General features: G+C 49.1%; 1 protein-coding gene across 7 annotated transcripts in view; it reads right to left on the bottom strand.

The window, feature by feature from the left end:
• Nucleotides 1-24,394, bottom strand: part of ASCC1 (activating signal cointegrator 1 complex subunit 1) — a 35,418-nt gene that overhangs the window by 4,813 nt on the left and 6,211 nt on the right. For 5 of the 7 annotated variants that reach the window (XM_032116998.1, XM_032117002.1, XM_032117003.1 and 2 more), the window contains exons 6-9: nucleotides 19,030-19,166; nucleotides 16,760-16,897; nucleotides 12,512-12,633; nucleotides 10,329-10,408 (exon numbers count right to left, since the gene is read on the bottom strand). In XM_032116998.1, coding sequence (XP_031972889.1) covers nucleotides 10,329-10,408; nucleotides 12,512-12,633; nucleotides 16,760-16,897; nucleotides 19,030-19,166 — 477 coding nt within the window. The remainder of the gene's footprint in view (nucleotides 1-10,328; nucleotides 10,409-12,511; nucleotides 12,634-16,759; nucleotides 16,898-19,029; nucleotides 19,167-24,394) is intronic. The other 2 variants (XM_032117001.1, XM_032117004.1) reach the window with 1 other exon arrangement.

The following is a 24,394-nucleotide window of genomic DNA, read 5'->3' as shown; positions in this document are numbered from 1 at the left end:
TCCCATTTAAGACAATTCCGTTCAGATGCTGGAAACCCTTCTTCCTCGAGGTCTGTTTCCCTCGATTACCCACAAATTACACAGCAGGTCTCCCTTGGGATGAGACAACCATTTTCTGAAGGAAGGTAACAGGCTGAAGACTTGTTTCGGGAGAGACAGAATCACACATCAAACCTCTCGCTCCTTGCAAACCTGAGCCAAAACTGCTCGTACAAACTTCAACCCCTAAACCACAACAACTTCCTTATCAAAGGCAGAGCAGCAGATCAAACCCAGGATGCCTCTTTTTCATTTTCTTCCCCTTTTTAAGCCTGTAAAGTAGGTTTTGCTGAGGCAAGGAGGAGGATGATTCCTCAATGAAGAAGTTAAAACAGGCGCCTAAACGATGTCGTGTTCCTGAGCGCGGGTGTTTGTCAAGCTGTCCTCCTCGGGGGGCTCGCTTCCCACAGACAGCCCTCCTGGAATGAGACAGCACCTCTGTGTTCCATCCTGGGAACAACAGCAATAAATCACAGCTAATCCACGTAAGAACAGCAGCGATGTGTTTCAGCTCCGGTTATGAAGAGCGGAGGTGCCAACACAAACTGGGGCTTTTAAATCACCTGTCACGGGCTCAACAAGCATGAGAAATATTAATGGATTCGGCTGGAGAAGCACTGGAGGAGGGAGGACAAAGTAAGTCCATGGAAAGGAAGGGAATCGGAGGCATTTAAAGCTTTCTTCATGTAACCTCTGGCTCGCATTCACACTGCCTTGGCCTGGATTTTGCCGCTACCATCAGGATTATTGATCAGTTTTTAAAGCCTTCCGTCGTTTACGGTAGTCAGCCAAAAAAAAAGACCCATCCTGAATTAATAAAAAAGTCCACGCAGCTCTGCCGAGAGCCCTGGAAATGCCGAGGGAGAAACAACTCACTGCAATGCCTTGCAATTAAAAACTCCCACCAAAGAGCAGCGATACCATGGGATAAAACAGATGTGCGCACACACACACACACACACACACACCTCCCTTGACTGTGGGGAGCTCTGCTGTGAACTCCAGCCACAGAAAGCAGTGCCTTCGGGCCGGGCTATTATAGATCAACAGCACAAAAGTGTCCCCAGTGACTCAGCGCTGCGGGCGAGCAGCGCCATGTAATGCCATTAGCCTGTGACAATCTGCCTCACAAACCCGGCTGCCCTTGGCAGGGAGCTGAGGGAGGGTCCTGTTTTCCATACCTGGAATGAACACAGAAATTAGCAACTTCTGAAAGGCAGGGAGGAAGAAGCTCGTAGCTCCAAGAGCCTACGGCTGTGGATGAGCTCACTGTCATTCCTGCTGCGTGGTCCATGCTGAAGATGGGATGCCAGCAATCCCTCCTCTACTGTTTCTCCTGGGTGGAAGATGTTTATCCACCCCAAGATCCCATCCAGGAAGGGTGGGAACAGGCTGAGCACCACGGGGCTCTGCCTCCATGGTAAAGCACGTGCAGGAGGATCACTCGGACAGACAACCCAGTGCTGGGAATCAGGTCCGACAGCAGCACATGGAGAGCTCCAACCAGGAGATTAAACGGAGGCTTCGAAGGAGCTGGAGGCTTTACAGCTTCATCTGCTCTGCACAAAGTGACAACACTCACCAGCTCGCCCGCCGGCAGCACAACCCCAGCGTGTCCCGATCGGGAGCAGTGGTGAATGAGGGAACAGGCTCGGAAAGCCAAGAGATTTCCGCTGGAAATCAGCATGTTACGGTGCTGTTATTCCCTTCAGGGAAGGGGAGGGACAAACAAAATCCCAGGCACCCGCTGACAAGCATGGAGAAAAATTAAGCAGCGTTTCTGAAGAGGTGCCTCAACACGGAGCAACAAAACCTGTTTGTCTGCAGACTTTCTGCGCTCTCCCCTGGATATTTTTCCATCTCATAAGGGATGACATATTTGAATTAAAGCTTGTGTAACACGTCCACAGCTTGGGATGGAAAACACTGGAGAAGAGCAGAGAACAATCACCCTTCCAGATCAACTGGCCAAAGCACAACTGCAGTTCCCATGCCAGACACAGCAGGAAGGCACTGACTCCTCAGCAAACTGCTGGATTACTGATACCAGCACCAGGCAAAAAGGACTTACGGAAGAAATGGCAAAAACGTGGAAAGATTAAAAATCTTCAAAAATTAAATTTTGAAATGTGAAAGTAACACTCAGAAACACTGATGGACTCTAAGAGAGTCCACTGAACTCTAGCAAACTCTGTCCATCTGAGTTCTTCTGATTAACCTCCTTTGCTGCACAAACCACAGCCTCCAATCCTGCTTTTGGGATTCCACCTACTTGCTTAACACACCTCAGTCCTGCAGCCTCTCACACACACCTGCCAGGACCTCTCCAGAAGGCTGTTATCTCCACAGCTGCCATAGTTCCCAGGTTGCAGTAGGTGCTGGCAGAGCTCCTTCTTCCTCATCCCAAAGAATTCACCAAACCCCTTCCTAGCCATGCCCCAACCTCCCCCAAACTGTGACAGACAAACCCAAAACCAAAGCCCCTGGTGCCTCCCAGAGGATGAGACACAACTGGGCAAAGTGTCTAGATCTGAGGAGTTTGTTCAATGAATAGATTCTTTCTCCTTCCATTTTTGACTTTCAAAATACATTTTCTGAAACAATTTGGTGCCAAAAGAAGAAATACCTGATTCCCGTATTATTCACCCTGGACACCACTCCGCCAATGATTATCTGTCAGAGGTTTAATTGTGCTTGGAAGCTTGCCAGGAATAATTCATGAGAAGCATAAGAAAAGCAGGTAGGCAGGCACTCATCCAGAGAGGCGGCTCTTCCCAGCGTTCCCAACTCCTCTCCAAATTAGCAATTGCTTCCTTTCCACGGCTTTTAAAAGGATGGCTGGCTGGGCATCCAACATTTTCCAAGACCGCTGAGGTGTTACAGGATAAAGACATCGCGCAGAGTCACAAGGGTGGAAGATGGGTAGGAAGGACAGGGAGGGCGGTTGTCACCTGGGCTGTCACCACCAGCACCAGCCACAAGGCTGCAGATGGTTTTGTTCCGCAAGTGTGCAGCTGGCTCTGGAGTGTCTCTCCATCCCCAATATAGCATCCAGCCCTTCCACAGCCCTTCCCCTCTTCTTTTCTTCCAGCCTCTGGCAGATTTAAAAGGCAGCAGCAGAGACCTTTTCACCTCATCTCCCTCAGGAAGAATAAAGCAGGCAGACTTCAGGAGGGAGAAAATCTTGTGTCATAAAAGTCCCAGTGGCCTCTCTCGGGAGATACCCAAGTCAGGGCTCTCTCCTCTATGACACAGGAAAATCCCTTACAATTAAACCACTGGTGCAGTCCCTTGGAAACAACATAACCATCTCTCTCTGGCAAAGTACCACCAACGTAAGAAACAGCAGCAAGTTCATGGAGAAAGATCCAAGGTGTGTGATGGGAGGTTTCCTTTTGATATTTTTATTTCCTGAGCCAAAGTAAATGCCAAGCAGCTCTTGGTACGTTCACAGATGCCATCTCATGGGTGTTCTGCACACATTCCATGTAGGAATCATGAAGTGACAAGCTGAAGAAAGGACCAGCGAAGGTCATCAGCTCCACCATCCTCCCCTCCTCCAAGGCAGGAGGAGCTTGGTGGTGGCAGATCCTGGACTAACATCTCTGCTTCCTCAAAACAATCAGGACCCCCTTTTCCCAGCTCCTCTAGAGCAGTGCTTCCTTACCCTCCCCTTTACAAAGATTTTCCTAATCCCTTGCTGCAATTAAAGCCTATTATTTATCACTTTATCATCCACTACTGGCAAAAGCATTCCCATGCTTCAAGAGTTTTTCCTATGTGCTGCCCTCTTTCCCTTTATTACCCTCAAAACAACTCTTTCAGCCCCAGCTTGCAGACATTTTCTACCCCTCCAATTACCTTATTGTTATCCCCTGGGCTCTTTGCACCCATCCACGGTACCCAAAACTGGACAAATCCTTCAGCTAAGCGTAGTCAGAGGTTTACTTTGAAGACATTTGCCTCTTTTTTTTGTTTCCACAGACTGACTCAGTCTGGAGCAGACCCCATAAGCCAAACCCTGGCCTGTGGGGCTGGTATTGAGGCACTTCTCCATCCTACAGCGGCGCCACTGCTCCCTCCTGGACCTGTCCTTGTTCGCAGCTGCCCATTTGTTTCTGCCTGATTTCTCAACACTGTTTGGAGCTCTGTTCCCTCCTACTCACACGGGCAATATTCCTGCCTCTCCCCAGCTGGGTGTCACCTGCAGACCCTAAGAGTGTACTTCATGCTGCCCCTAACACTCTCCTGACCTCCACGGGTGGGACGAGTACGGCGTTTCCAGCTCTGTGAATATGGAAGCAGCTGATCCTTCTCTGACAGCTGCCATGTGAAACCTCAGCTCTTCATAGAACTGGAGCAAAGCCACCCCAGCTGCCAGAGGGTGATGCAGCAGTGGGGAGGGTGGCATTCAGCAATAGTCTACATTAATCTGTCAGGCCGGATGTTTTTTCAAATAGAACTGTTCAGGGCTGGGTGCAGGCCTTTGTCCAGCTGAGATGCCCTCCCTGCAGGATCCCCCCCTCCACAAGCCAAATCTAGTGGTGCTCCTGCCACTGCCACGCTGCAAAATCTTCGCTTTAGCTCACAGTTTCAGGTCCGTTCCCCCCATCAAAAATCCATGAAAATTCATGCGCTTCAGGAAATCAAACCCCAGTTGCTATGGTGAAAGGCATTCTGCAAACTAAGATATACAAGTGGGACATTTGGAGGTTAACAGATTTTTGCACGTCTTTCAGACAAGAATAAAAACCCTTTCAGCAAATTAAAGGACCCGATAAGATCCCAGACCTACACCTCAAACGTGAGGGACCTACAGAACAACTTAGGAAACTAATAATCAAAAACTGCATTTCTCCCCAGAAGCCTCATCCCCATGGCTCCTATGACAGCAAATGCAGCAACAGTTTCTAAGAGCTGGGCTTTGGCTCTGCTGCAGAGACGGCAGGAGGCTTGAGATGCATCCAGGAATACCAGGACAAGGAGCTGCCATCACTGTAACCTCCCACTACGCCCACCGAACCACCAAGAGGAGGAGTCTAGCTACAGAGCCAGTAAATTAATTCAGACAGACCCGGAAAATTATCCAGCAGAAGGGTCATGGCACCTTTGGGATGAACTGCCTACTTTTGCTAATCAGTGAGCTGGGGTTTTTTTGCATTTAATGTCCTGGGTTCCTGCCTTCTATTAAGGCGCCGCTGTAATTCAACCCCTGCCAGCTCCACGGAGAAAAATTGTCTTCTTAAGATCAAAGAGGTGATGCTGCCCGGGCTGGCTGCTGGCACAACAGGGATCTCCGGGAAGTGAGGAGGTGGGATGATCACCGGGTGGGAGGCACAGGCACCCACAGAACCTCCAAAAGGCTCAGCTGCTGGGCTGGGTGGGACTGCAGCGGTGCAGGGGCAAGAGGATTCAGAAACTCTCAATAAACCCTCTTCCAGCACTCACAGTTCCTGCTAAAATTAGTCAGAGGGGTGTGGAGCACCTCTGAGAGGAAAAAAAAGGCTTCTCCTTGTCTTGGTAAGGTCACCAAAGAGATCTCTGTCACGCAAAGGTAGCACAAACCTTCTGCACTGCGTTCTCGTCAGTGCAGTGGCTCAGCCTTCCCCCAAAACCTCCAACACTGCCTCCAAGGCCTGAAATCTCCAACAAAGATATTTTCCCTCCTTTGTCTACACTGATTTTTCAAATGCCACTTCAGATTCCTGTTTCATCAAATGCAAATAATGTGAATATGGCTTTTCCCCCTGAAGAACGTAATTCGCAGGAAAGCATTTTCACAGCAACCCCAATTTAATCTCCTTTTCTTCCCCATGATTATACAAACTGATCTCCAGTCTCATCTGCTCAACTGTCACATCCTCCCATCCCACTGTTGCTCTAATTGCACACTGCTGAGCCCCCTCGATTGTTTCGGTACCTCTTGGTAATGGCAGGATCAGAGCTGAAGGCAGGAATTCTCCCCTCTGCAAAGTGGCATTGCAGCCTTTCATTTCTGCTTTTGATTCTTCCGTAAAAACGAGGTGAGGAAAGTACTGGCTTATTTCTGAGATACTGATGTTGCACCACAACCTCTTACTCAGTCTCTTCTCACCCCAGTGGATTTTTTGTTTGGTATTTTTAACTCTAAACTTTCCAAGCAGCCACCTCCTGCTAGGTATTTGTTCCAGTTGTCAGTCCTACTTTGGATTGACATCTTTACCACCTCGCTGAGGATAACAAGACGTTCTTACCCTTTCTGAACACCAGGCAGTCTCGATCCTCACCTAACGCCGGTTCTTTGGCTCTTTGATTTCACCTCAGCTTAGAAATCCATCAGGAAAAGACTCAGCCTCCTTAAATCCACAAACAAAAATTACACAAAAGGCCTGGGTTCCAAAGGCTGCAGAACATGAGACACACTCCTCATCTGCAAGTGGAGCTGGCTTGCACAGGGGCAGATGTTCATTTGTTTAGAGCTTGGTGGGCTTGGGGTATTTTGAGGGGTCAGGGGTTTATCCAGGCCAAGGCTTTTCTTTTCCATTGCATCTCTGTCTGTGGCATTTGATCAAATGTTTTAAACTGAACTACTGCATGCCACAGCCACGGCACTGTCTCACCCAGCAGGACAGACACAGTGACAGGGAACACCACCAGATTCCTTTGCTCCGATCGGCTCTCCAGCGTATCAGCCAGTAAAGGCTCTTCCCCCCTGCTCCCAGTGAAAGCAGATATAGTGCCATAATTCAATACGCTTATGCAGGCCTCAACATAGAAGGAGCCTCATCAAATTTTGCATTATCTGACCTAGAAGCCCTCTCTGGGCACTCCTGCAGCCCCACTGCTGGACCAGGGCAGGGCAGCATGTGTCACCACCTCGGCTGATCCCATTCCCAGTCTTCCATCCCAGCTTAAAGTCTCCCCTAATGCCCTAAGACATAAGATGTGCAGTTTTCTGCTGCTGTACCTCAGTAGCTGTTCCCTCAATATTTAATCTTGTAAGCTGTTAATGCACGGATCTGTGCTAAGCGGCAGGGTTCCGTTTTTTCTGTGCTCAAAATTTGCTTCCTTCTTGTTTGAATGCAGCAAAGGCCATTCTTTTACTTCTCAGACCTCAATCAAGCCAAAATTCATTCCACTTTGACCAAAAAAGAGTCCAGGTGGTTTTCTTCCTTTCCCTTAAACGTGCAACAGAAATCTCTGGCTAGGCAGCCCCTTTGCATTTCTTTTCATTTTTATTTATTCACGGTAGCCTTAGTTGGTTTTTTTCACTAAACAAAAATAAACAAAAGCCCGGAGGCAGCACAGCCTCGTCTCCGGAGACGCCAGCAGCTGCCCCGGCCGCCTCTGTGCCAGCGCTGTGCCAGCTGCGGCGCAGGGCACGCGGCCACCGCCAGGACACGGCGGGAGGCAGGGCAGGGGCTGCCAACCCAGCATCTCCCCGAGGCCCAGCCCTGCCTGAGCTGCCGGGGTCTTTCAGCCAGGAATTGCCGCCTCCTCCCCACTCTCTGAGAGATGAGACGCTTTGCTCCTACCTGGAGCACGACTTCGGTATGTGACTAGGATGTTCAAAGCCAGCCCAGTAGGAACACGCATCGCTCTGTATGAAGTGGTCCATGAAGCATGCCCAGCTTTTTGGGACTAGACTAGAGAAGCGCAACGCCAAGGCTTTGTTGGACATAAATCTATTGGGTCACACAGCCCCTTGGGCTCTCAGCTCCACCTATGCCAGGAAGCCCTTTTTGAGGGATATTCTTCAAGACAGAAGTAATTTAAACTCCCGAACGCAACTCAACCTACAGGATCTATTTTCTGAGCAGTGTGGGAAGGTACCGGCCTGCACAACCATTTATTAGCACAAATAGGAGCGTATGTTTAACTCTGCGGAACGGGTAGAACAAAGGATTATTAAATAAAATTCCGATTAGTTCAGCTGAAAGCAAAATACCAGCTGGAGCCTGGGGTAGCGCAGGCATGTTATCAGCAAACATGTGCTGCCAGCGCATCTGCACACACACACACACCACCCCCCTGCCCTGACCACGGGGAGCCTCAGCCTGGAACAGCAGAGCCACGGCACTTCCATCGTGCTCCGTGCTCTGACAGCTCCGGTCCTGCCCTGAGCCTTTGGCTCTACAGGGCTGCACAACGGGAATGAGAGTGATGAAACCTGAGTTTTCCCACTTACCCTCCTACCAGCAGCCATGCTTTGTTAGCGTTCCAAGTGGGAACACAGCCACTCAGCACAGCTATCACAGAGTCCCACCGCCTGGAATCACATGCGGGGCACATGGCTCTCCCTCCCACCAGCCTGCCTAACTGCAGCCATATTCATTAACAGCCCGTCGTTTAGATCCTGGTGCAAAAGTTAATGAAGCCACTTTGCGAGAGGGCAGCCTCCCCAGCACAAGATAAATAATGGAATCATGGACATAAAAGCAGGCTGGGAGGGAACTGGCGCATCCCTGCAAGGTCATGCTGGAATGCATCAGTGGCTCACTGAGGCTGGGCTCCTCCGGTAAGAAGCCTGGAGCTATTTATGACTCATGTAATTAATTAATGCCAACGGGCGTTCTGCTGCAGGCACGTGGGAGACCAAAGGGAAATACGAAGCGGGCAGGTTAGGAAATGTAGTGGAGGTGGGAGAGAAGGATGACATTTCTTGTGGCAAGACATGCTTTGAAGTAATTACCAGCAGTCCAAACAGCCAGCAGCTCTTTCGGCTACGTCAGTACAAAATCAATTAGGAGCTTTAAAAATGCATCGGGCTCATATTTCCGAGAGCATCAAGAATAAGAAGTAGCCTCGGAAGGAGAGCAGTTGCATTTCCAAGCACCACAAGACCCTTCCCCAGATCCTCAGACCCCACAAATGGTGTGACCAGCAGAGGGAGCACCGTTAATACCTTCTCAATCACGAACGGTTTGGGATGAGAGCACTGAGGAAGACCCACAGTTTGATTTTATGCGTCTCTAAAGCCTGAGGACAAGCTTAGCAGAAGCAGAATAAAGGAGCGAAGGCGAACACTGCGAAAGCAGAGTCCTGCAGACGCTCAGGGCTCCTGACACACACCACCCCCTTCCAGAGCCGGCTCTCCCAACACTGGGAGCTATCCAAACCTGCAGATCACGTTAAGAAAAGGACCAAGGCTGTGGCTTCCCTGCTTCAGCTTGCAATACTGCAGTCTCACACTGCACACTCAACATGTGGCGACGCTGAGTCATGACACCCATACTCGCACAGACCGTTTGAGGACAATGAGAGCTTAACCTAATTTTGTCCCTTTGTTTGTCCTCTGCACAGAGATCAATCAGTTCCACCCCCTGCCTTCACATTCCCCTGCATCCAGTGCCTGATACATTATTAAAACTGTAAAATACAAGTAAAGCACACTCTTCCCCTCCTCTGGGAGGGCTCTAAAGTCCTTCTGGGTTGTCCAGCTCCCACCCACTCTCTCATGTCTCTTTTTTGCCAGAATATCTTCTTAGCGTTCCCAAATGTATCCATGCATTGTCCTTGCTCCCTCTTATCAGAGCTGCCTGCTACAAATCCTCTCACACAGTGAGGATTGCAAATTTGCTTACAAGCCAGTGCTGTTTTCCATTTCTGCTCCCCTGTGCATCTCTTTTCTCTCTGGACACTTGCAGGGGTCAAGCACCACAGCATCAGTCTGCCACAGCCATCTGGACGAGTAGCAGAGGCTGCCTGCGGTCCCAACCCTGGTTGGCAAAGCCTGGGAGTCAGAAGCATGCTCCCCTTTGAGCCTTACCCAACCTCCACAGTCTGGGGGATCGTGCTTTTTACCCTCTGATCACTGCCAAAACCCTCTGATCCTGGTGGGACTCCCTACCACTACCCGCTATTTTTCTGGAGCAAATCAATAGCAGAGATTAAAAACAAGAAGAAAAGAGTAAGTGAAATGAGAGTTGGGTTTAGTTTCATAAATATATATGAGTAGAACAAGAGCAACGAAATCCTTCTTTCTGGTGGGCTGAGAATCAACTCGAGCCTGAGTTTCCAGGGTAAAACAGGAGCGACGTAAACGACAACACGAACACCCACTTAGCATTTGTGCTTCATATTCCTGCTCTGAGCCTCAGCAGCTTTAGGAATGCTCCTGTTAAATACTGTAATGCTCCCAATTACGAGTGATCTGGACCATTTACTTTCTAAACAGATTCCCCCCTTGCCCCCCAGCCCTGGAGATCCCATAAGCCTAAGACAAAAGCAGTCTTGAAGAGGTGTTTCGACCTCTTTTGGCTATACAACATCCATAGCTGGCTCCATTTCCCTAATTGTTTCATACTGACCTTGAGGATATTTTGGCCATTAAATGACTCCCGCTCCTTGAAAGATGATTTACCAGTCATTGTGCTGTTTCGTTCTTCAGCTGTAGAGAGAAAAGCCACCACCAGAATGAGCTTCAGATGAGAGAATTCTGTGTGCTGTACTTCACCCCCTACTCTGTCCCTCCCCAGTCAGCTGCCAGCTAATAAACCATCTTTGCCCAGTTCTTAGTGCAAAAAGCCCCACTTCTACCTGGATTTTAAGAGGAAAAAGGCTGGAATTGGTGCCTCTATCAGGATCACCTTTGTTACCTGGAGGAAAGGCCCTAAATAGCTGCTGCTGTGGTGATTCTGCAGGGCTGACTGCTCAGTGCAATACACCTGCTTCTCTCTGGCTCGTTTTGATCTCACATCCTGCCATGTCAGGGTGAGAGACAGCACTTGTGTGGCCTGGAACAGCACCAAATTCCAGGCTGAGCATGCCAGCACAATGCCAGGAGGGATGCGGACGGCACCGACACAAACCTCTGCTGCCTGCACCGTATGCGTGGTGTGGATGCTTCTGCGGGGTGGGCACGCAGCCACACACACACAGAGACGTTCAGAATAGCAACCTAGGCCTATAGCAACTGCCAAAAGCCTACGACTGAGATCCATTTCCCCAGAGCATGTCTGGGTTTTTATATAATCCCCAAGTACATGATCTGTTCTTTCCACAGGACCTCTGCCTCACTCAGTGAATATATTCAGTATTTCTTTTTCATCTCCATCATTAACTATGAAGTCCCCCTCACATCCAGCTTGCTATTCAAATCCTGTATGGAATACAAAGCGACTTCTATGGCTGCCTGCAGAATGCTGGCGGAATGCTCTCCCCATTGTGTCTGAATGCCTCGCATGCCTCATGGGGCTGTGCAGAATATAGACCGAGGGTGCCAGATGTAGCTGCCCATGTGCCCCCCCTCACACAGAGCCAGATCAGCACTCTGGGGTCACATTTTCAGGGCTCAATTTGAGAGCTGAACCCCATCCTTACAGGGTTTCTACATCCTGGGTGCGCTTGTTCGACTTCAGTAGCAGTCAGACCCAAAACCTGCCCAGAAACGATGACACAAAGCACCTGCTGTTATCACTGTCCACGCAGAGATTCAGAGGGGCAACAACTAAAGAATTCTTGACACAACCTATTGCAGTGCACAGGGCCACCATGCCAGAGCACGCACGTTTCCACACAGAGAACCAGGCTGTAACGCACTGCCCCTCCCCAAACATGATGCTTTTAAGGCTGCTTTATAAAGTAATGTGATCAGAATGATGCTACAGACAGCCAGAGCAGACAATCTTTTGGCAGAGACAGCAGACGCCATACACTCAAGAACAGCTCACATTCAGCTTCGCAGCCGTCTGCATCTGATTTAAGGAGAAAGACAATGGAATCACTTTCCTGAAGAAACGGGCAATCTCTAAGTTAACCAAAGAGGATTATGTTTTCATCTTGTTTGAAAGTCAGCACAACACATGGAGTTGCTACCCAGTTTCAATTTAACACTGGGGCACAGAGAGCCCAAGATCTCACCTCCATGAGGAACAGCTGAGGTCACTTGCTCTGTTCAGCCTGAAGGAGACTGAGGGGAGACCTCATCAGGGTCTGCAGCTTCCTCACGAAGGGCAGTGCAGGAGCAGCTCTGATCTCTGCTCTCTGTGACCAGGGACAGGACCCAAGGGAGTTGCTGGAGCTGTGCCAGGGGAGGTTGGATATTGCGAAAAGGTTTTTCCCCAGAGGGAACACTGAACAGTCTCCCCAGGGAATGGTCAGAGCCCCAAGGCTGCCAGAGCTCCAGGAGCATTTCGACAACACTCTCAGTTGCTGTCTCAGGGTGGGATTGTTGGGGTGTCCTGGGCAGGGCCAGGAGCTGGGCTGGATGATCCTGGTGGGTCCCTTCCCACTCAGGACATTCTCTGATTCTACTTGAACATATTTTTCCTTAGCCAAGATAATATGAGTGATAAGGTTTTGAATCTATGACTCTGTTCACTGCTTTTTTTATTTTCTTCTGGGTTTTATGTGCAGACATCTCCCCCCAGCCCTGTAGGTATCCTTGAGAGTAAGAAAAATCACATTGAAAAAGCAAACAACAAAAGCATTTGCTGAGCAGTGGGACTACTTTAAATGCATTTATCAGCAAGGATGAAGGCTCTGTACATACTTGGATCTTTCCTGAAGAGAGTGTTCATGACTGTGGCATGCAGCTTCACCCTATCCCATTCTTTAAGCATCAAGCCGGAGGCCACAAACCGCTCCACCAGCTGATCAGCGACCATCTGCAATCTGGGAAGGCAGAAAGAGAAAGAACAGGGCCACGTAAAACAAGAAGCCTCTGCATCATCAGCTTTTGGCTCTTCAGCCAGGAGGGCAGCAAGTGTGAAATGAAGTCTCTGCACGCACACAGGAAAGGGAGCTAGTCCCTCATGGAAAGCGAGCAGAGACATCAGGACTCAGCTCTAATGCAAAAAGTTCTGACTGTTGCGCAAAGCTTCCTCTGTGATCGCTCCTGCTGCAAATATTCCATGAGGAAGGGCAGATTTAGCACAGCAGAGAGCTCGTTCGCAGTGACAGATGTTACTGGGAGCTGAAGGATGCATCTTTCCACTGCCAGGAAACACAATGTGACTCTCCTTGCAAATGCTCAAATCTGCACACCCGCAGCGGCTCAGGCACCTTGACTCCCAGAGGATCTGCTAAGGGACTGCTGGAGCCTGGAGCCTCTCTGTCCCAGAAAAGCAGCCCAGTCACTAGGCTTGCTTTCTGGGAGAGCCCAGAACAGGGTGACAGGGGGCTGCACATCCTGGTGAACGCTCCAGCTTTGGAGCTACTGAGCAAGCAAAATCCAAGGACTTATTCCCACTTTTGTGTCTGGCCATGACTGCCAGGATCTGAGGGCAGACCCATCCTAGAACATGCAGCAGGAGCAGGGATCAGAGCAATGCGCTCATGTCTAAGAAACTGAGGGAACTCCCAGGCTGCTGCTGTGCCCAAAAAATTTCTGCAGTGCCTAATTCTTACTAAAGGCAGTGAGGATATGCCAGAATGAGAGCTTCTCATCTTTGAAACCAAGGCCAGAGGGTATTAAGTATTTGCAGAAGAATCTGAGCTTCTCTCAGCACGTCCCAGGGATTAGAGGGCTTTCTGCTCCGTGAGGTCCCACCACGTTGGTGTCTCAGCTGTGGCAGAGCATGGCTGGTCCCCAGAGCCTGGGGCTGCCACGCTCCGCGTGCCAGCTCCGACCCCACTGCTGGCTTTGGACTGCCCCTCACGGGCTGCCAGCCCCCATGTGACCAGTTCAAGACTCTCAAACTACCAATTGTCATGGCTTTCTACTATTTTCTGGCTTTACTTCAGTGATTTTTAAAATTAGCAATGACAAAGATTAAATGAATATCATTACAGACAATACTAAAACAAATTAACAGAGAATAGCTCAAGTGAAAATGGTGCTTTATTACGTTATAAAGTTAATCAAGGAAATAAAACAAATTAGAATGAATTATAATGGAAATTATTTGCCATGTGGGAGGCATCAGAGCATGATCCCTCTTTCAGTCTGAGCCATTATATGTGCAGAAGGGCTTGCCAACCCCTAATTCTGTCTGCAGTTATGCAAGCTAAGTCAGGATAAATCAAATCTCCTGCTTTACAGCTTAAGCTGATCAAGATCCTCCAAAGATCAGGAAGGAACTCCACCCCTCAGCCATGCCAGGAACTACACAGAGCTAACAGGACATCTTGCATTAGACAGGAAGGCACACACCTCTCTCCAACACAGGCTGCAGCAGTCTGATCCAGCACAGGAAGCCACGTGGCTGCCACTCTCCTCTAGCATTGGCCTTGCAGCTCAGAAACTGCTTTCCCATTTCCCTGAGCAAGGCACAGCAGGTTTCAGCAGGCAAGAGATTCAGCAATGATCTGTGTCACAGGCCAGAAAACAAAGCAGGGTTTTCTGGAGAGATCACCATTTGTCTGCTCTTTATAAAATCACTGCTAGTTCAACAGTGTCTGCTGGAACCTCAAAGGAAGGAAAAGCTGCTCTCCATCAACACAAAACCACCTTTTTTCTCCCTCTGCAAAGCTAAATGTTTTTCTGGATGCTTGCTAATAGCTAAGGAACTATGTAAGGGGAGAAGTGCCAGATGAAAGGTATCAGGAGAAGGTGCTTCACCCAGATGGTGGTGGGGCACTGAACAGGCTTCCCAGGGAATTGTCATGGCCCCAAGGCTGCCAGAGCTCCAGGAGCATTTGGACAACGCTCTCAGGGACAGAGTGGTGTTTATGGGCTGTCCTGGGCAGGGCCAGCAGCTGGACTCGACGATCCTGATGGGTCCCTTCCAACTCAGCCTGTTCTATGACTCTGTGAATTAATTTGCAGGTGAGGGCAGGACCAGCCTGGGCCAAGGATTAAAACTTCAAATTGCTTGGCCCTCTCTGAGCCTGCTGCTATGCAAAAAGCAAAACAGGTGCTGTGGAAGAGAAGCCTGACAGTCCCCAGGTGCCATGCAAAGCACAAGGTCTGATGTTGGTCAAAACCTCAGCTAACAGATTTCTGTGAAGGACAGTGGAGACATCAGTCCTCTCCCAGAGCAGGTGGGAGTGTTTTCAGTTTCAAGGCAAGGTGGACTTGAAGCCCCCACTTCTCTCCCCTGCCCAAAGTGGCTCTGCCACCCCTGATGCACATCAGCACTTTCTCCAGCATTATGCCCAAGTGGGTTCTGAGCACAAGGGATACAGCTGGCATCTGAAACAAGCACGGTGCAAGTACCAACAGTTCAAGCTGTCCCCAGAGGCAGGCAGACACCACTGTCAATTCAGGCCCTGCTTACGCTCTACAGGATTCCTCTCCCAGCTCCTCAGGCCGCAGTCTTATTTTCAGATGCAACCAGACTGGCAAGCACTGCACCTCAGAGTGAGCCAGAGCTCGGTGACTCAGGAGAAGAGGCCCAGACTTCAGCTCCCAGAGCTGATATTTTAGATGCTCTCTACAACAAGACCCACTGAAGGGCATTTGGGTCATCCAGTGTCTGTCTCCATCTCATCTTTCCAAGTGCTTCTGCTCTCTTTCTCCCTGTGCTCTGTCTCCTGGCTGATCTGTACCTTGCCCTGGTTCTCCACCCACCCCACTTGCTTTTATCTCACCTCTTTCAGGGTAGGACAGACTTCAAAGTGGAAGAGCCAAGAAAAGGAAAAGGCTTCAATTCCTACTGCCTCCCAGCAATTCTTACATTTTTCATTTTCCCACTCATTTCCTTATCCCACTTCCGATCTCTTACTTCAACACAGCCTCCAAAGTGTGGTTTTAAGCAGGGCCCCCCTGCCATCTCCTCAGCCCTCAGGGAAAGGATATGCCAGAACATATCCCTTCTGCCCTGAGCCAGTCCCTGCTCACAGCCTTCCTCCCCCAGCTGCACTGCTCCATGCTCCTCTGCTAGCTCCTGCTGTCCTCTAGGCATGGGAACAGACAACAAAAAGGCAGTGCTGCCAGGCAAAGAGAAGGCTGAGGCTCAGAAACAAGACGTAAAGCTCTTTTGGCTACTCCCCTTCCCTATTTCTGGCAACCAGCAGCACGGAATACAACAGCTCTTATGTTAATCATAGAATCTACAATGGTTTGGGTTAGAAGAGGTGTTAAAGATCATCTGGTTCCAAACCCTGCCATGGACAGAGACACCTTCCACTAGACCAGGGTGCTCCAAGCCCCATCCGTGTTTCCTGAGTCTCCTAGGAAGCACCAAGAGAAAAGACAGTGCTGCCACTGGTGACGTACTTGTCAAAAATGAATGGAGGAAGGTTGTCCGGACACTGCCACATCCTGGGCAGTGCTCTTTGTAGAGCTGAAGCCATCAGCCATGGCAGTGAACAGCACAAACACTTGAGCTGACACCAACCAGGCTTCAAGATTTCACAGCAGCAGCTCCAAAAGACATTTCACACCCAGCACCCATTCCAGGCTGCTACAGACACACAAACCAACTCTGTAATCAGGTCATGCTTTTCTGAGGACCTTCTGGGCTAACTGGGTTTTAAGAATAATTAAGTGCTGCAGAATACACCAGGCTGTCCAGATTAATCTGGATTGCAGGTTGGGAACTAGACAGTAGAGGCCAAATCATCCTGCCTTCTAAGTCATCTCAGGAGTATCTCCTTGGCCATCTTATCCCCATGTGAGCCGTGACTCCATTATTCAACTTGACAGACTGCTGCAGAAACAAATGACATCTTTCAGCTGCAGCACCAGTGACTGATTTAAAGAGCAAACACATCACTGCCTCAACCGGTTTAGGAAGCAAGGATGACTTCATCTTCGTGACTGCTGGCCTGAGGACTGCCAGCAGCGCCCACCAGCTCCAGAGGGTTTCCCTGGCACTCTGAGGAGGAATGAAAGATGGGAGCACGGGGAACTCACCTGTCTGAGCCATCCTTCATTCGGACTTTGGCGTAAAGGACATCTGTCATGGCAGGGTCATCGTTCATGTACTCCACTCCTGCCACCTCCACGGTCAGGGGCTGGCCTCCAGCAATTTGGCTAAAACCCAAGAAATCCCTAGTGTTAAAAAGCAGAACACCACACCAGCTCTTGAAATGCAACACATAGTGCTCCTTGCGCACATACCAAACATTTATTTGGGTTTTTTTTAATGGGAATGATATTGGATCCCTTTTTTGCTGTAGTTAGACACAAATTTGATGTTAAGTGGGACTTAAATGTTACACAGAGCCTATGAGGCAGTGAACTCCACTGAGGAGTTCTTTTCCTTCCCATATTTTTCAGCTTGTTTGCACTGAAAAAACCCAAATTCAGTGTGTCTCCCTAATTCCTAAAGCTCAAAAGGCTATGGCTGCTATTGCCTTATCACCCCAAGTACTAAAATAATTTAAATTCATATATTCGGTGTTTCAGACACATATTAAGTCAACTTTTCACTGCTCAGAGGCCACCTCAACATGGAGATCTCCATCCACATGTCAGAAAACCCACCAGAAGTAAATGGTACAAGTTCTCATTCCAGAGAGGCTTCTGCCTCCCTGTGAAAAGAGCAACCATAAAGTCTCCAGCTCTCTGATTTTTGCTGGGAAAGGTACTCGATACAGAAGACAGCACAGAGTGCAACATCCACCGGTAAACAGAGCTGGTTTAAAATCAGCTCCAGCTCTTTGTGCAGGATATAATATGCACTCCCACACCTGCAAACACTCTGTGGCGTGTATCTGCTTCCCAACACGCTGCCTCCTTGCCTTTCCCAGCAGAGCATCCTGGGGAGGCTGGCGCTGCAGCCAGGGCTCCCTGTGAGTAGGTGATGCCTTGTTTAACACCGAGGGCTCATGGAAAGGACAAGGAGTGTCTGGACAGGCAGATGTAACAAACACAAGCTAACAAGGTGAGTGTGACTTTGCTCTGACCTTGCTCACTTCGGTTCAGCTCTTGAGGTTCTCAGCAAAGATTGCCAAGTGAAATAAGCAGAGCATGGTTTCCCTTCCCAGTATAGTTACTGGGAGGGAAACAGCACAAATGTACTATTATGGACATCACACTAACAGCACTAAAGGTCATGTATTCTAAAAAGGTTCAAAAAGGTCACAGCTACCTTCACAGGGCACTGCCTGCACTTTAGAACAGGAAATGAAAGCTAATGAAGGTTTATGTGGGTGGAAGGGAGCCTAAATTAATTTTCCAAGTATATTTACTTGGGTGTAGAAGGGGAAATAACCTAAAGGTTACCTTCAAGTGTTGATTCCCCCTTCACTAAAGGAAATAGGGAGCAATGATTTTCTCGGCCTCAGTTCAATCCACTTATGAGGAAGCTGGCACTTTCCAAATACTGCAGTCAGAGCCTCCCCCTGGAAACACACTTGCATTTCTGTTCAACAGCTGAACTGGAGCCATCCTTTTAAAGGCAGCAGTATGAATTCTGGCCATGCATTAATTCCCACAGATACTAGCTGGCACAGCGTGGCCAGTTCTTCATGCACCAAGGCAGCAAATAAATGAATACGAAGGATCCGTGCTCTGTGTGCAAAGGCTTTGCAGAAATAAGTAAATAAACCACTCCCTCAGGCCATCTTCAATTTCTAAGCTGAACAGAGATAAGCTAATTACGGTGTCACTGGATCACATTTGCAGCTAAAGCCCCAACATCTGCAGCTCGGTGTTAACAGGCAGCGACACAGCCGCGCTCCCAGAGCAGCACGGACCGTTTCAGACTGATTACTCACAAGGCTCCTGACGGCTTCCCTGCACACAGCTCCCCTCGTCCAGGAATGCGTGTCAAGGACACCTCAGCATTTGCTCTGAGGCAGGAGGGAAGTGCCAAAGCCCACTGCAGGCAGCGTGCAAAGGCAAGGGAGCTCGGCCCTCCCCCTGCAGCAGGCAGGGGACAGCGGCAAAAACTGCTCACGCACAGAGAACAGGGACGCACGTGAGGAAGGGAAGTGAGCAGAGCAGGTTTTCAGGGAATGCTGAGGGTTTGAGCTGAGCTACAGATGCTGTAAGGCTCTTTGTGGCTCCTCAGTGATTTCTACTACCCCATTTAAAACATTTCAGCCTTTTTCTAAATTTCTGGAGTTGAGAGAGACTACTGAGCTGCTCTTTGCTTCGCTGTCCCTTGTCAAGACAGAGTTTTTTTGCTTCCCCCTCTCTCAAGGCCTTGGTGATGACATCCCTTTCCCACCACTTACTCCACAAAGTCCTCTTTGCATCGCTGCAGGAGGTCACACGCTTTCTGGATCTCTTGTTCGTTCAGGAGCACCAGCGTCCCAAGAGTCAGGTGAAGCTTCGCAGGGTTCTGGAACAGGCTGCTGCTGACCCCGTGATCCTACAAATCAATCCATCACACACAGGTGTCTTACCTCATCCACACACACCCTGCTCCATCACAGGGATAAATACTACAGAAAACAGGTACCAAGTCACTGGCATCAATCCTTTGATCTCTGGTTGGGTCGGTAATGACGCAGAGTTGAAAACTTCCCAGGCTTTGTGAGGAAGCAGGCTCAGCCTGGCAGGTGAGGTGCAGACCCACCACAGTTGCCTGCCTGCTTTTCCATCAGAGCTGCTGAACAGCAGCCTGGAAGCTCACTGCAGCAGGCTGTAACTTGGGACCTATTGACCTGCAACACTCACTCGTACGGGCTTTTTTTGGGAGGAGACTTCCACAGCTGTCGACGCAGCAGCTACAATCAGCAATGAACTCAGCACAAGCCAGCTCAGATTTAAAACTTAAGTCCATTTCTTGTGCAATAAAGCTGAGATCAGCTGTAGTGACAAGCTCTAAATGGTCTCTAAATCCTGTCTAAACACAGGTTGCACCTCACAACACAAGCACGGCTAATACCAGCTCTGATAATTATATTTTTTTTCTTCCCATATGCCCTATAGTTTGCTGAGATGAATTAAGTTTAAATTCCCTTTATAAGAAGAGCTGCGTGTTGCTGCTGGGGAGGAACTGTTCCCAGGTGGAGCAGTGGCTGCATTCAGCTTTAAGAAACGTGCTCTTTTGTTCTAGGATGCTTATAAAAATACCTCAAGGATGGTTAACACACCCATATTAAAACAATTATTTCCACTTAGTGGCCACTTCCCATGAATGCATTAAATAACCTCCAATTTTAACTCCAGAAGAAGCCAACCTGCCAGGCCATGGAAGCCTTTCTCCATCTGAGAAGAGTGCACCAGCTGAGAACAATAGCTTTGAAATTTCTACTGTGCCCAGAGTTTGAAATGAAACCTTTCAGATGTTTAAATGCTGCAGTATCTCAGCCTGTCAAGAGTTTAATGCCTCATGTCTCACTCAGCTTTTTTCAGGCCTAATGACCCCATCCAGACCCTTCTTTACAGCAGAGCTTATGGGCTAAACTAGGGACAAGGCAGGCTACAAAGCAGAGGCCAGGGGCTTGCTCCAGCAGCTACAGCCTGGCAAAAACCAGGGATGGCCCCATCTCACTTCTCCCTACCTTCCCCTCCCTGCAGTAAAAGCTTTGTGGCTTCCTTTAATTCACCCTGCTGTTCACATGCATGACAGGACATGATTTCTCTCCGTCAGCCTGTTTTCTCCAGTGATATCTACAGTTAGAGAATACTTGGCCCATCACAAAACAACAGCTTGGGTAACAGAAACTGGGAGAAGGTTTGATTTAACCTTGCCATGGACAACCAGCCGAGGTCACTCCCACAGAGCGCACAGATGAGGTACAGTAACAAAGCCGTTTGCAGGTCAGAAAGCCAAAGCCCTGCCCTTATTTTCTGCCCCAGCATGATTTGTGCTGTAAACATGACCCTGCCCCAAAAGCAGCATTTTCCCCTGAGGTTTTCAACACCTGAGTATGGGCTGAGAGTTGACAAACGATGGCACATCATCTCCACGAGCCATGCTATGGCTGCTGGGGAATTTAGCAGGGAAGAGCAGTGCACAGCAAGCAGGCCAAGACCTAGATAATCTTCCTGGTTTACTCCCTAGTATTTCGGGCAGCTCCTAAAAACCCTGCTTGCACTCCCTACTCTTTCACAGGCCGGCAGATCCCACTTCTCTCACACATAAAATAGATGCTGCGTCAGAGGTAGCTCTCCCTGGAACAGCTAACGTTCCTGCGGGTGTCTCAGCAGCCCTTCCTGGCTGGATACTGCTCACTAGGATGCAAAAAGGCTGGAACCCAATTATTTGCCTCATGGGAACCTGCCCTATTGCTTCTCTAAAAATTTACTGTTCAAACCTGGGCTTTCTAAGGATGTGCTGAGAGGCAGGAAGAATAATCCCTTTCTGCACCATCCATATGTGATGACTGTCCTTTTTAGCTTATGCCTCTCCCTGACACTGCCCTGTCACGCTCAAAAAAACCCAACTCATTTCCACTCAGTCATTTCTTCTCCCTCCTGCTACCAAAGACTTTTACCTCTGCTCTCCTTCTTTAGAAGGAACACAGAAAGGGTTTTACCTGGGGTCTTCAACTCTTTGCAAAGCCCAAGCACACTGTTCCTCCAAATCTAAGACCCTGTAGTAGGGAAACCATAAACCACAACACACTTCAGCCTTTCTACATGACAAGGCAAGGGATCAAACTCCTTAGCTCTTCTGCCCTGGCTGTGTCCTCTCTACTGTTTTAAGAGCTCCCAATGTTTGCAGACAGCTTTACGTTTTCTGGGGTTTTTTTCCTTAAGAGCAGGATACTGCATGCCAGCTATATGCCCTCTGCCACCCTGATCCACAAACAAAGGAGCAATCCAGGAAGACAGCATTTGCACAGGATTGACTGAAGAGCTACAGGCTCAAAAACCCTCCCACTTTCTGTCCCTTCCACTGTGAGATATAATACCTCATTAGCAATGTTTGATATTTACAGGTTGCCATATATTACAGCAATGTTTCTTTTCCCTGCTACATCTGCAGCCTGTTCAGCCTGCAAACGCTGCGTTTGCACAGCTCTCAAAGACCCAACTGTGATTTTTCACAGCAATGTTACTGCAAAGTCTCTTCCCTTTTCCACCTGCGTGCTCAGACAGACGTCTCAGTTCTCCTCACTCCGACACCTACACGACTATGAGGGGAGACTTCCAAGGTCATCCAGTGATCCGGACCTCCCACTGCACCACATCAGTGATGAGCCTGTCCAGGTGAGCCACCTCCCCATATTTATATTAAATTAACATTAAAAAGCCTCCCCTCAGCCCCGCTTAATTTGCCTGGCAGCCCTGCCTGTACAGCATGAACAACACCTGAAGTGTTTTGTAGTTCGGCACAAGGTTTATCCTCTAAAAGCTTTTAAAGACACCCACAAAAAAAACTTAGAAAGCATATACCCACCAACATAATGCTATAAAATATAAATGAATGGTTGTCATGGTAACTGCTTCAGAGAGAAATAGAGTCCCTCACAAATGCTCAATGGCCAGAAGAGATACACACACACACCCCCCCACCTCCCCACACCCACCCCTGGTCCTCTCCCTTCCTTACCATTATTACCCTTCATTCAAAGGCTGCAGTTTACCCAGTTTTGCGATGTTTTGTACCAGGAAGAGAAGCGCTCCGCTTCTGTCACTGAAAACTATTCAGATTTCCTCAAGTATTCCGAGAAATCCCATTGCTTAGGACAAATCTGTAAGCTCTCTTATTGCTCTGCGAGGCACAGTTTTGAATTACTGTTTTTCATTACTGATGTGCTTTCTAGCAGACCCTGCTGTGAGATAAAGTGGTATTAGAGTGGCACTACCCGCTGGAGGAGTGATTGAGAGACGCACGGGGCAGCAATGTACTCCTCCAACTAACAGGAGCAATAAATATATCTAGAAACCCTTTTGCTAGTACCAGGAGAAGGAAGCACAGAAAAATAGAGCACTACATATTCCTAGGCTACACATATGCAACCCCCTGAATACCTGTTACTGACTGAATTCTACATTTCAAACCGAAAATTGAAACCCTAGAGCTGATGTAAGTGATGCCAGGAACATTTCAGGCCCTTACAGGACTTGGAGCTGTCCAGGCACAGAACAAAAACTGCAGGACAGACAGAAGGTCAGGCAGGAGGAGGAAAGATGAACATGGCCAGTACCTGCTCTCAGCATTTCTCTGACCAAGGCCGGATTGCTGCAGTTTTCTGAGACAAGGAGCATGTGAAGGTTCGCAGATGTTCCCAGGCAGCTCCTTCCAAATGTGACTGACAACACTTGGAAAAAGCACAAAGTCTGTGACCATGTTTTTAAGAGGATGGCAGACACCCCACTTCTCCCAGAGCTGCAAGCTGACATTTACGAGTGAGCAAGAGAGCAACAATGTGACAGACAAGAGCAGGACGGGTTTGGAGAACAAGTAAGATCATCAGGGGAAGGCTGGGCCAATGGAGGGCTGCAGAGATGCAACCCACCCAGGAGGCCGGAAAAATGAGTGCTCTGCAGGGAGAAGGGCTGGTCCCGTGTCAGTCTGTTGTGCTGCAGGATTGAAAACACTGGAGAAGAGCACAAACAACAGCATTGCCTGCAAAGATGGATAAAACACACATCCTAGAAATGTGACACTGAAAGGACTTAGAAAGGTCCTTAGAAGGCTCATCCAACACCAGGGCAGCCTGGAAGCTAGAACCCAGCAAGAAGTATGGGATAGACTGAGGTTACTGCAGCAGATGGGGTCACAGGGAGGGACAAGAGAGATCCATGGGACCTGCTGGCAGACAGCTAGAGGAGGACAACGAGAAGGAGGTGGATCAAATACACAGAGTCCAGGATGCCAAGTCTTCAGGCAGAGCAGGGCCAGATCTCCAGGAAGACCAAGGACTGCAGCAGCCATAAGCCCAGGTAGAGGGGGACAAAGGGCAAGAGAAACACCACACTGAAAGCAGCAGCCTCAATCCAGAGCCAATGGCACGAGCAGCCTCTACGGAGCCCCATGCAGGTCACCAGGCCCTCAAAGAGCTGCTTCTCTCACAGCACCTTTGGTGTGTCCCACACAAGGACTGGCACTAGAAACCAACAGAGGGAGTCAGGCCATCACTGACGCCAGCCCGAGGTCCAGGTCTGGCACTCTCTGTCCCGCCAACACCTCCCCAGGCTAATGTTTCCATCCCCCTGCCCGCAAGGCATTCCTTTAATCAAGGTGAGCTTTAATAAAAGTAGTGCTGCTGGCTAATGGGAGAGATCATCCTCCTAGCCCAAAGGAAAGGTTCTCCTGGCATTGCACTGCCTGATCCCTGGATCTGTTGGCCAATTTCAGTTGTATTTAATGTCAGGTGATAGAAAGCTCCTAAGATGTCATGGAATTAAGCAGCTGGGAGGAGAACAGGAGCTTAAATCCCGACTGCCAGAAAAGACAAGACTGCAAAGTCAGCTCAGATCTGCTCTTGGAGATGAAACAACTGACATGCAAGTGACCATGAGAACTTGAGCAAGAACTCATGTCTCCCCAGTTATCAGATAATTCACACCCATGGCATGAAGACACAGGAAACTAAACTTCTTAAGCTGTGCTATCTGCAAGATTGTATTTTCCCCTTAGCAAGGCGCCAGCAGAAGCGATGGACGTGAAAGTGAAGAGTATTAGCCCACAGAGCCCTG

This window comes from Corvus moneduloides, chromosome 8 (genome assembly GCF_009650955.1).
Source record: "Corvus moneduloides isolate bCorMon1 chromosome 8, bCorMon1.pri, whole genome shotgun sequence".
NCBI classification, from domain to species: domain Eukaryota; kingdom Metazoa; phylum Chordata; class Aves; order Passeriformes; family Corvidae; genus Corvus; species Corvus moneduloides.
Note: the sequence above shows the minus strand (reverse complement) of the source record. Positions and strands in the feature narration are given on the sequence as shown.